This window comes from Camelus bactrianus, chromosome 7 (genome assembly GCF_048773025.1).
Source record: "Camelus bactrianus isolate YW-2024 breed Bactrian camel chromosome 7, ASM4877302v1, whole genome shotgun sequence".
In the NCBI taxonomy this organism is placed as follows: domain Eukaryota; kingdom Metazoa; phylum Chordata; class Mammalia; order Artiodactyla; family Camelidae; genus Camelus; species Camelus bactrianus.
The window spans coordinates 59,001,690-59,015,037 of record NC_133545.1 but is presented as its reverse complement, the minus strand read 5'-3'; the positions used below and the strand labels follow the sequence as shown (position 1 = coordinate 59,015,037).

General features: G+C 35.9%; 1 protein-coding gene across 1 annotated transcript in view; it reads left to right on the top strand.

The window, feature by feature from the left end:
• The first annotated feature begins 760 nt into the window (after positions 1-760).
• Positions 761-13,348, top strand: part of SDHAF3 (succinate dehydrogenase complex assembly factor 3) — a 67,931-nt gene continuing 55,343 nt past the window's right edge. Inside the window, exon 1 of the mRNA XM_010972336.3 lies at positions 761-1,016. Coding sequence (XP_010970638.1) covers positions 843-1,016 — 174 coding nt within the window. The 5' untranslated portion in view covers positions 761-842. The remainder of the gene's footprint in view (positions 1,017-13,348) is intronic.

Below are 13,348 nucleotides of genomic sequence, written 5' to 3'. Positions count from 1 at the left end.
GGCTGCCATGGTGCCTGTGGGCATGTTATTCACCATGTTAATATATTACAATGAGCATGTAATGAAGTTCAAGGTCTGCTAGAAGTCAAATCTACCACCATCTTGAGCCTTAAGGCCTAATGGGGGTTGAATCTTCCACCATTTTGATATTAATTAATGTATCATTCCTTGAATGGCTGTGCCCTGCCTGTTTCACACGTATACAAATATATTTGTTTTCATATTCTTTAAAAATGCTCCCCAGTAATTCTTCGACAGCCAACTTGAGCTAAGGAAGGAAACCTGCTGGCTCAGGTCTTGCTTGAGTTACATGAAAGAGGACACACATTCCGGGTACAAACTAGGAGCACAGCACTGTCAAGGTACTTGGTTGGTGGGCTTCTGGATGGAGAGATTAATCCCACTCCAATCCTCCCAAAATGCAGGAACACTGAAATACATCTAAAGTGAGTTGAGCCAACCAGGGAAGGCTTCCTGGTGGAGCCCGATTTTAACGAAGGGTTTCTCAGGCCTTCATCAGGTGGGAAGGGATAAGGTGAATGGAAAGGATGATGGGTTATAACTGAGGTGTAACAACCAGCCCACTCCTGCCGCTGAGTCTCAGACGCAGCCCCTCAGCAGTCGTGGCGCAGGCACTCCACGAAAGCCACGCCCCTCACGGAGAAGGACGGCCCGTTTCTCGCGGCTCGGGTTTCCAGAAGGTCCTGATATTAGAGCGGACCAAACCGGATGAAGGTCTTGTGCCCTCTTCCGCCTGTGTTCTATAATAGCCGGCTTGTAAGGCGGGGCGAGAACACGCCGTTCTTTTGCGCAGGCGCGGTCTGTGGTCCACGAGCAGCGTTATGCCGGCCCGGCACGTCTCGCGTGTGCGGGCCTTGTATCGGCGCATTTTGCTGTTGCACCGGGTTCTGCCTCCAGACCTCAAAGCCCTTGGCGACCAGTACGTGAAGGACGAATTCAGGAGACATAAGACCGTTCGTTCTGACGAGGCCCAGCGTTTCTTGCAGGAATGGGAGGCAAGTGACTTTCCCCTTTGCTTTGCCCCAGACCTTTGGGGTCCCTCAGAGGTGTCCCGGTTTGTCTCTGGGAGAGACAGGTTGAACCTGCTTGTTTCCCCGGGCCCCACGCGAACTCTAGCACAGCGGCAGCCTGTTGCGTTTGAATTAAACAGAGCAAAGCCGCTCAAACATTTCCTAAAGTTATATCCCAAGCTGGTCGTTTTCTCCCACGGTTCCTTGTTGGAGCTAATCCCGTTACTTCAGCGTCTCAAGTTCAGTTCAGCTTTTGCAAAGAGCTGGAGGGGTGAGAGCGGTTTACAGAATTGAATGTCAGCGTCAAATGTTTAAAGAGCTGTCTCGCAGCTTTTCCCCGTCCTTTGCCTTGCACGTAGCAAGCGCCTATTGGTAAATTAATGGTTTTCGTCATTACTAGTTTTCAGAGTTTTAGAGGCTTGTTTCTATAATGACTGTTTTAAAAATCTCAGTGCTATTGGGTCTTAATGTTCTCAGTTGATTGATACTGAAATCAGTTGAGACTGGGGGTGGGGACTGAAAGCGATGGACAAAAATGCTGGTCAGAGTTAAGTCAGGTGAAAGTCGGTTTCTTCAGAGTCTCAAGTCACTTTACTTGGTTAAATTGGTCTGCATCCTTTCATTAACTCTTAAGCAGGCACATGTGTTAGGGGTTAGCCCTTTGGCTTTCCCCACCGCTTTTTTGAGTGAAGTCAAAACATATTAAGAGTATTTAGTGGTGATGGGAGCCTTGCAGGATTGCCCTTGGTTATGATATGCAAATATCAAGAAATTAATGGAATTAGCGATTAGAATGATAATCTCAGGTATTTGAAAGCATGAAGCAGTGTTGTTTTAAGAACCAAGGTAAGCAGTTCTTCAGCCTATAAAGTTGATGGCTAAAGAGATTACTGAAGTCTGTTTTGTTTTTTTAATCATAAAGGGCGAACACGGTGAACATTAGGGTGAACACAGAACTTTTTCATTGAATCTCAGAATTTTTGATTGTAGAATCATTGACGCTTGCAAGAGGGAATTTAGGACAGTGGTGAAATTTAAAACTTTACTAAAAATCATGGTTGTTAGATGTAATAAAGCTTCGTAGAGCCAGAGAAATTGAATCTTTTAAAATGCAGACTGCTTCCTTTGTGGTAACTTGGTCTTGGAGCCAGAAAAACTGGATTCGAATTCAGATACTGGTGTTTATTAAATATCAAATCAGTTTTCCTAGTTTTATTTTCTTACCTGTAAGATAACAATATTTACAACATGCACTTCTAAATTAGTGTATGTAAATGTATTTAAAAGCACTTTGTAAGTTGTTAATTGCAGTGAAACTGTTTGATATTAAGGTGTTTAGGTGCTGTCTTTTAAGCTGGGTGAGTTTGTGGCAGGCCAGGAAGGAGTCTAGCTCTATGTTGGGAAGGAATAAGAGCACTTTGAGAGGTCGTAAAGTGTAAGAACTGGGAAGCTTTTTAGGGAAAGAGCAGAACTCAGAATAAATTGACAATAGGCTAAAGGAAAGATACATTAAACAAAAAACTGGGTCAAAAAAGTGTGTTGATCAACCCAGGAGGCTTGGTATCAGGAATTCAGCTTTTAAAAAAACCCAGACTCTCCTGGTGCTATGTGGAGTTTGGTCCTTGGGATTCTGTCACAGACTTCTAAAGTTACTTATGAACTCGAATTTGTTTTACTTGAAAGTGCAAAGTTGGGTATGGGTACCGCTAGAGAAGAGAAAGGGGAAGGATCGAGAACGTTAGAGGACTCAGTATTGGGAGGAGAGTTCTCTATTCCCTTCATCTGTGATCACAGAAAACTGGCAAATATTAGAGGAAACTCAGCTGGGGAAATTTGTGTTCAAGGACTGTTTGGGGGAAGGTAAGGGGAAATTATTTCATTTTATTTTAAGGCTAAAAATGTAAATGCATATTTACAGAGTAAACAGTGAATTTATATAATTCTTTACCATAAGAGAAGAAATGTAAAGTTCAGGAAGAGATGTTGGGAAAATGTTAGGGAGAATGTTTGGTAAGTGGTTAGTAAAATACCCATTGTAACCTTACTCCCAGATCTTTTAGGAGGCAACTATTAAAGGTGGAATTGCGGCTGGGTAGATAGGGGGTCTTACGGCCTTTTTAAAGTGCTAACTCTGCTCAGTTTTGAAGAATAGCTGATTTAGGTAATGCTTTCCATTTTTCTTTTCTCTCTATGCCTACCCAGTTTTGGAGGGAGGAACTTCTTACCACTTACTTTCTGGGAAATCAGACTAAGCCTTGAAAATTAAGTAGCAAGTAAAACATGTTTGTGTTAGATTGTGAGACAAAAAACAGTGAATTCTCAGGAGCCACTTTGAAAAGACTCTTTGTGTTTATTTTTTCCTTTTTTGCCCCATTTATTTATGTCTGTTGTTTTCTTGCCTGGTTTCTATTTTATTTAAGTAGCTTCTTTGCTCTGTGTCTTTTGGGGAGTGTTTATAGTGGAAGCTATGTTCTGGAAAAAGCAAAACACTTCAACTTTCTTTAAATACTTACTGATCGCTTATTGCCAGGCAAAGTGCTAGGCACTGTGGGACACAAAAATTAATAGTAAATGTATTTTACTTTTACGGTGCCCAGAGTTAAATAGTGTATAATAGACAATTATAGTATGAAAGGGTGTCTTTTAAATGCTATGGGAGCAAGGAGGGAATGGAGGAAGTTGAGGCCGCATACGGTAAGCAGAGATTTGAGCAAATCAAAGTGGCCATGTCAAGAAAAAGACTTCCTAGAAAGAGGGAATAACATGCAGGTAAGAAACAGTATGACTTTTTCCAGGATCGCAGTGATGTAGAATTTAGTGTACTGTATGGGAGATGAGGAAGAAATAAAGCTAAAGAGGTGACAGGATATACTGCTAAGGATTTTAGGTCTTTATTTTGAATCATTGAAAGATTTTAAGCAGTGGTGGAAATGATTCAAATTGTATTCTAGATAAATGACTTTAGCAGCAGTATAAAGGAGTGACTGAAGGTAAGGAGAGCTGCTAGGATAGAGTGTATGTGCCTGAACCACGACAAGCGTTGAGGATGGAGAGTGGATTTTTGTGTTAAGCTAATAGAATGGGACTTGACTTGGTGACTGATACGGGATTGGTTACATGGGAGGAAATAGAATGGGTAGCACTCAGGTTTTGGAACATGGTACCAATAACCAAAATATAAGTGTGAGAGGAGCAGGTTGGGGATGAGTTCAGTACAGTACATTTTTGTGTTAAAACTTCTGGTGGAATGGTCACGTGGAGGTGTTCAGAGATGTGTGTTCCTCTGATACTCAGGAGACAGATTGTAGCTGGAAACAGAGATTTGGAATTCATTATTTGTAGTCGGTGGTCCAGAGGTGTGAATTAAAGTGCCCGGGCTGGATATAACGGAGGAAGGTGGTCAAAGATAGACCGCTAACATTTAGGAGTTAAGAGAATGAAGGCTGTAGTAAAGTGCTGGGACTGTTCCGTTCTCTTCTGCTCTGTATTTAGTTGTTCCCTAGCTACCTCTGCAAAGGAACATACATTTTCCTTTCTTGATTATGTTTAATTCTTTAGATTTGTATGATAGTCTAGTTATCATAATTGCTTTTTTGTTTTATTTTGTTGTATTCATTTTAGAGAGGAGGAAGTGCTTTAAATTTCATGTAACCATCCATTTTAACTCACATGGGATATCTTTTTCTTATTTATGACTTTGAAGTGGATCATCAGATTTAAAAATGTATGGTTAAGTTGCATGTCACCTATATTTACAGTTTTCTTAACTTAGTATAATTAGGGTTGGATGGATATTTTGCAGTTTCTGTAATTGTATGTCTCTCTTACCTAATTTGAGGACCTCATTTTGTTGCTTTTGAACATCCTGGTTTATAGTTTGTATTTTAGTTTGTGGGAGGAAAGGAATGAATTACCTCTCTGTTCAGTAGATGGATTATATGTATGTGTCGGGGACACATCTACCAAGTATGAAGGAGTCAGCTGGGAACCTCTTAGTTGTGCTGTTTGTTCTGCATGTTACTCAATGCAGTGTTTCTGTGATGGTTTATTGAATGGTGATGTGTCTCACATGCATGTTTTCTACATTAAGCTTTACCATTTAAAAAATTTTAGTTGTATTTATTGTGGTCCTTAACTAATGGTTGAGAAAGGGCTAAAGGAAGGGATTTGAAACAGTACATCCTTGGAACATAAACTGTTTATTTTTGCATTTCTGAAGCATTTGGAAGCTTTAAAATAACTTTATTTAGAAATGTTTGACTTTTATTGGTATATGAGATGTGTTACAACATTGCTTATGTTATAAAGTAACTAAAGGTGTTTTAAAAATCATAATTTGATCAACATTGCATGTATTACTGACTTTATACTATATTACTGAAACAGAAATAGTTCCTTTTATTTAAATTATTTTAAATGTATTTGAATTTAGATTTAAAATAATGGTCATAGCATGATATTAATATGCTAGTGGTTATGGTTCTAAAACAGATCTGTACATGCGTGTAGGGATGTGTGTGTATGTGTGTGTGTATATCAACAACACGCAAACTTAAGAATTTGAAGTAAGTTTTTGTATAGAGTTTAAGAAGATAAAGGATTATATATGCAAATATTAAATTTACTCATTTTATTTATTTTGTAAAGTAAAACGATTGCTTTATAAGAACAAATGTCTGAAATGTTACATAGGTAATATTAGAATTTACTGAAAGGGGCTTAAGATTGCTTCAGTAAACTCTTGTTTTTTCAGTTAATGCATTTAAGCTTTTTTGAAAAAATCAAAGTAATGTTTGTGGTTAAAAAAGATTAGGGCGGGCTTATAATAAGAGCAATAGATTCTTTTCTATTCCTTAATTTATCTTTCTTCTGGGGAGAGTTCATTTTATTTTGGTCTCTTTCATGTTTCAAATATGTGAATTTTGGTTATCTATCCATATTTACAAGTAAAGCAGTAAGAAACTGAGAACTCTGCATGTAGGGAGGCTTATTGATTGGAAAATTGCTTTGAGGATTACGGAGTTGATGTTAATTTCCCTTGGATTTACTTCTCATTTTCTTTCCCTCCCTGGTTTTTGCATTCTGTTGGTTCTGGCAGTTTGGCTTTGTCTTCAGCTGTGGTTCTCTGCTTTGTATTCTAAGCTGTGGCTTCTTCTATCTAGGCTGTTTTATTAGTTACACTCCTCGACCTGCTTTCCATCTGGAGAAATGTGTTGAAGTCTCTTGGCTGCTGATGGCTCCACTCTTGTTCTTAGTCACTATGGATAGTTCCTTTAAAAGTTTCTTCACTGTCAGTTCAGTGGGGTTTTGGAAGGGAGAAGAAATAAGAAATAAGTTTCTGTGATTTCTTCAGTGCCATCTCGAAAGGGGAAATCCTCAGTTTTTTCATTTTAAAGATGAAGAAAGTAAGTCCTGTAGAAGTAAAATGACTTGTTTGGATCACGCAACTACGTGTGATGATAATCTTGTGCTTTTCCCTCATGAAAGTCAAGACTTTGGAAATTAATGTTTCCAAAAAACTAGTCAACTTTTGTTTAATGTAAAATGATATATATTTTTTCTTGAATTGTGCTTGTTTGCTTACTACAGTTTATTTGTGTATTTGATTTGTCCTTCATTTTTGATACTTTTCCTAAGGGAAAGGGAAATTTTAAAATCATGTTTCTGTCTGCTACACCTCTAGCATAATAAGCAAATGTTTAGGTATTGTTTAAGTAATGATTCACTTTTATGTCTATTAGCCCAAGAAGCTAATTACAACTCTCTCACTACCGCCCCCCAAAGAAATTTGGGAATGGAAGTAGCTGTGATATAACTGTTAAACTTTGTGTTGTGCTAGTCAGGCACTTGTCTCAGTAGGGGAAATAATATTTTACCTTTGAAATTATGGTTGGACCAAGAAGTTCTCTTTTACTTCTGAGATATATTAGGAGAAGAGTTAAAACTGTATCAAGTGACTTATTTTACTCTTCGTTGGCACCACTGATTTTTCTCTTTAATCCTTTCTGTTAGTTTTAGGATTATGTATTACTATAGTAATAGAATGGGTAATAAAAATACAGTGTATTTTATTTGTCTTTGTAATACTTACCACTAACATAAAATTAATATTCCTGAATTTAAAAATAATCAAAACAAAAAGGCAAATGGGATATATTTGGGATTAATATGCTAGGTGATTGATAGTATAAAAAGCTTAGTTAGCTTGGGTAGGGAAAACTAATAGCTTTAATAAAGGAATGGGCAAAAAGGGACTCTAACAAGAGGTCATTCTATGATTTTTATATAAATTTGTTAACTGTTGCGCTGCATGTATATGGTAATAGTGAAAAATTTAAAGTATAGACGTCCAATGATGGAAGAAGAATGAAATTATAACAGCCATGATAGATGGGTTAGTATGCAGCTATCAGTAATGCTGTTTCAGGAGATTAATGATGTAGAAAACTGCTCCTGATATAATTAAACAGTGTTTATCTTTGGGTGATATGATTAAGGATGATTGTAATTTTCTTCTTTATACCTCACATTTTCCAGATTTTCTGCAAAGATCATGTGCTACTAGTAATTATAAAAAAGTTAATAAATGTGATTTTTAAAAATGCAGTTGGATATACTCAGTATTTTTATTACCAATCTTGTATCACAAAGCACAGGCAAATGCATTCAGTGAGTCAACCAGCATCTTAGAAATATATTTCCTAATTTCTCCCTTTAAATTTTATAGGTTAAACTTAGACTTCTCCATGTTGAGTAAATAATGTCAGCTACATATTTTATATGATTTCTTGCTGAGTTTTGTAAATGAAAATTAAAAATACAAATATGTAGACGTCTATTCAATATTATAAATGGCCACTAAAATAAGAGAAGAAACAGAAGGCATCCAGACTGATGGAAAAATAAAACTGCCTTTATTCACAAATATGATTGTCTATGTAGAAAATCTGATGTAATCTCCAAAACACTCAACTGAATTAATAAATCAGTTTAGCAAGGTTGTATGATACACAATCAATATACAAAAATTAACTGTACTTTTATATACTAGCAATGAAAATTTCAAAATTAAAATTTTAAAATACCATGCACCATCAAAAAATATGAAATACTCAGGGATAATTCATACAAAGGATGTACAAACCTGTAGACTGAAAACTATAAAGCATTGCTGGAAAAAAAACCATACGTAGTTTCAAAATTAAACTTTATCTAGTCACTTTTTTTTCCCCTAACCTCTAGAAGACATATTTAGAATCTTTAGGGTGCTACTGAGATCAGAAAAGAGTCATCAGTGATATCTACCTGGTATAGTTTTAAGCCTTTTTAAGCAGCATGAGGAATCTTCTCATGTTTAATTTCTTATAGATCATACTTAAATATTCATAATTCTCCAGTAACCTAATTTGATAAAAATTAAGTTGCTACTTAATTGTTAGAAATCTATTTTAATTTTTCACCTTTTTAAAAAGTATTGGAGAAGGTTGCATGAAGGCTGACAGTGTGTTAGGATTGGCAGAGGAGGTTGGTAACCTTCTGGCAGGTCAGTCAGAGAGGATGGAAGTCTGGTAAATAGACTCACTTGGCTTGGAACTCAGTAGATTTAGGAAGGAGACTCTAGGTAGGTTTGTGCCACCCAGGATTGTGAGAAGTCCTGGTAATTGATCTTTCAGTATACCCAGAGATGATCACATACTGACATCAGATTCACACTAAATTTATGTAATATTGAAGTATAAGCTAAAATGCTGATTTGCTCATTTCTATGGGTAGGGGATTGGGGGCTGGTGATGGGGGCTTTCCTTTTCCAGGAGTCAGAATGTTTGTATTTAGATCCAGGGCTCCTTTCACAGGTGTCTTCAAATTTATAATTTTTTATATTTTAGAAAAGAGGAATAAGATTGAATTTAAAAGAGATACCCCAGTGGGATCCAGATTGGTACCTTGTAATGAAATACATTAATATTTCTGCAGTAAAACATTTCACTGTTCATATTAAGTGGAGTAAGTAAAGGCTTCATGTCCATTTAGGTGAGGATTTGCTACCAGATAAGTTCTGAAAGAATTTTGGTTTTTGAAACTTCTTTGACTTCAGAATTCCAAGTAAGGGATTATAGACCTCTATTAAGCTTTCTGGGAAACTGAATTAGTGTTTAGCAGGTTGCCTGGTAAACATGGAATTAAAATAATGGGAGGTGGGTAGGCATGAGAGATTGTTTATCAGGCCTCACTGTGCCTGCAGTAGAAAACATCCCTTTAATTTACAGTAGAAAACACTGTATATCCTAATGCTTCACCGCTCTTTTTCCTTGGACAGTGCTGAACACATACTAGGAAGTTTGCTATCTTGATGCTTTAGTTTATTTTAAGCACCTTTTTTTCTGTCAAAGCATTATTATTATTATCAACGTGCTAATAGTTTAAGCTACCTAGTTTGTCTTCTGGCCCTGAGAGAATTCAGATACTTCACATTGCATGTTGATTTAATTAGCTCAGTTTCTGGGGGAAGGATCATATTTATCTTATTTACAAGTTTTTGCTTTTCTCCACTCCTAAATCAGTAGTATTTGAAGCATTTCTAAAATAAATTGAACTTTAATTTCTAAGTTTTTAAACACTAAAATATTTATGCTTTATTTGAATAGATTTTAAATGTGTATGGTGTATTTTCCTTCCAAAAAACATAGAAAAAAAAATAGCAGAATGTTATGTGGTGTATGTTTGAGTATCAAAGGTTTCTGAACTTTGCTGTAGTGAATTTTCATTTTGCTGAAGATGAAGATGCCTATAATTTGTTTAAAACTATCCTACTGAGCACTTGTCATAGGAACTTACTCCCTTGCAAACTAGGAATGGCAGCTGATGGCGTGACAAATACATATATACAACATATATATAAAAACAGCTATAACAACATCAGCATGCAGCATCAGTGGGTCTGGCTTCCAAACACCCAAAGCTATGACCCCTCTAAAAGGCACTTTGTTCACTGCCTAACACTTAGTAGTTGTCTGTTACTTATTCATTCTATAAAGGATATCTATGTATAGTTGATACTTTCTAGCCAATAACTATAATTAACACCACTTTAAAAATTGCCATGAACATCTTTAAATGCCTTTCTTTACAAGGCTAAGAATAAGATGCACAGGGTGAGAAAAACTTATTTTAAAATGTTTGGAAATACGTACAATTTTGATACAGTTTCTGGGTGCTCATAACACCCTTGTCTACTTCATGTAAATTACTTAAAATTTCTAGAGTACTTTTAGAAACTGCAATATGAGTATATTGTAATTTTATAATGAAGTCTAATGAGGGCAGAGCCATCTCAAAGAGAGATATTTTGATGTTTTCTCTACTCTGGAATTCACTTGGAGATAATCAATTTTATTTTTCCATCATCCTCTCTTCCTTAACACCTTCCTTCACTTCCTCCTCTTCATTTTCCTTCTCTTCCTTTTTTTCAGTCAACAAGCTGTCTCTTTTGTATTGGCTAAATCTTTTTCCTAGTTCTCCTTCAGCCTCTCTACCTTGTTATTGTAAGGCTGCTATTTTGCTGTCAGATTACTCCACATCTATTTGGTCTTCAGGGGAGATGCCAAGGTTTGTGGATTTGATCTCAGGGTGGAATTTTGAGCAGAAGTCAGCTAGTAGTGGCTTTTTGGGAGCATCCTTCCTGCTTCCCTTAGTTGGTCCAAAATGCTTTATTTCTAGGTAATCAAATTTGATTTTTTCCCCCTAGACATTGTCTTCTACATCTCAGAGCACTTTTTAGAAAACTACAAAGGAAAAACAAAACCGAAAGCTGCAATGCTGATGGGAGCTTTGAATTTTTCTTCTTTTGTACCTCTGGCTCCCCTGTGCAAAGAAGGCAGAGCATACTCTTTGCTCTTTGGTTTCTTATGTCACCTTTAGCCCTGTTGACTCATTGTTAGCTAGTCTCTGCATACAATTTTAAAGAAGAATTTGGTGGTCTCATGATTATTATTAAGATAGTCATAAATGTGTATATTTAAAAATTGTATAAAATATGACTTTCTATGCCCTTTTTTCAGCTATTGTATTTATTTGTGTTACCTGCTAGGTTAGTCAAATGATTAGGACAAAGAATAATAAAGTTTGAAGCTTGATACTTTTGTTGTGTTTATACCTAGGAATACATTTCTGAAAAGTTGTTTATAAATTGATTTTTTAAAAAAATTTATATTTTAAGTATACTAGCAAATTGACTATTTAAAGAAATTCTTTTGTGAATTGTTTTGTAAAGTGAATAATCAGCCCATAATTTCTTTCTTTGTGCAAACCTGCATTTGCATACATCAAATTTGTTTTAAATAGGGTATGACTACAAATGTCAATGCATATTTCTAAAAAGGAGAAAATTTAATTTCTGTTTGTGAAGAACAAATTCAGATTTGGCACTTTTGATAAGTGAGACACACTAGATTATTTGAGTTCTGTTCTTTTTCAAATAAATGCTATCAAAATATGCTCTATACCTTAAAGGGATGGCAGGAAGTTCACATATTAAAATTGAACTACAGTATATCTTAAAACTATACTTTATTAATTAGTAATAGGGCTAGTATGAAGTTATATAAAGTTTTAAAAGTTATTTAGTAGTTTTATCTTTTTTCTTAAAAGCATAACTGGAATCTCAAATCTTAATGATTTTTTTTCTTTAAAAATTTTACTTTATCTTTGTACTTGCAGAGGTAGATGTATATGTTGCTTTTAATTATAGTATGTTTGTTAGCTTTCTACTTACTGTAGTTTGGTGATACCTAGCAGTTTATTGCTCTGCTTAATACTCGGATGGTAATTCATCCTTTTAGTTTGAATACTGAAATCTTGTTAACCAGAATTAACCATAAGCAGCCATTTATTCCATAATACCGCATAAATATGGTAGATTTATAATGAAAAATAAAATGTAATTGCCATTGTGTAATACTTTAATGCACTGTGGTTAAATAGACTTTTTCTGCAGGGCTGTCTGGGAACCTAACTACTATTTGTTACACTGTTTCTCTGGGAAAGTATATACAAATTAAAGCCTAGAGCATTGGGAACTTGCCCCGTCTCTCAGCTCCTCCGCACAGCCTGTTGGATAGTTACTTGAAGGAGAATCCTCTCATGATTTAACATGGACACTGTTGTATTCCATGGAAAGTAAAGCTTTCCCTTGATATCTGAGGAAGAAGTCAGTGGATTAGAGAGCCCTTGGAAATGTAGTGGGATCTAAATAAAGTCAGCCATTTGTTTGTTCATGCCTTAATAAGTTGAGTGTCAGGGTAATCTAGAAGACATTATTAAGGACAAAAACTGGTAAGAAAGTGAAGAATCCACAGCAGAGGTTTCACAAGTTCAAGGTGAGACATGAAGAAACTGTTCCAAGTGTAGGCTTTTAATTATTTAAGGATGCTGGTCACACTCTGCCAGGGAGGACTAGACAGAAAGAGCCCAACTGAATTTATTTATTCATTCATTCATTCAGGGCCTACTGTTTTTCAGGGGATATAGAGATTATTACATGGTCAGTATCTTTAAGGAGTTTATAAGTCTGGTGCAAGTCTGTATAAGATAGAATGAGACTCATTGTACCTTGAAGAATAGTAGTTGAGAATGTTGGTCTTTTGACAGTAGGGCAAACAGAGTGATGTGAGTACAGGAGGAAACTTCTCTTTGCCTTAGCCGTTCAATTTATGATTACGAGGCAGTTCTCTACCCAGTGTATCAGCCTTGTCACTTGCTGTTCCTTCGTATGGCTCCGTTCTCTTGGACTTTGAAGATCTTTTTATTTTTGAGTTTCTTTTTAAAATATAATTAAATTACCCCATGAGAGATTCCATTTTAAACTATTATCAGATGACACTTTAATAATTAACAATGACATTAATTAACATCCAGCCAGTTATACTATATGACCTTGGATAATTTGATTAGCCACTCCAGGCCTCAGTTTCCTCAGCAGTAAAATGGGAATACTAACAGTACTTAACATCAAAGGTTAAAGATTAAGATAAAATATGCATAGTAATTGTTCTGCACATAGTAAGTTCTCAGTAAATGTTAACTATTTTAGCTCTAGTGTGTGGTGGGAAGGAGATTGATAGGAAAGAGGCAGGATTTCCAGGAGAGTTTTGAAGGTATTGAAAACAAATTTTGTCATGCCATTATTATTAATTCTTTCTTCTCTCTTATCTTTCATATCCGATTAGTTGCCAAGTCCTGTTGATTCCTTTCACCATATCAGAACTCTGACCTGTTGTCTCCATTCTCATTACCTCTGGATGTTTATAGTAACTTCATAA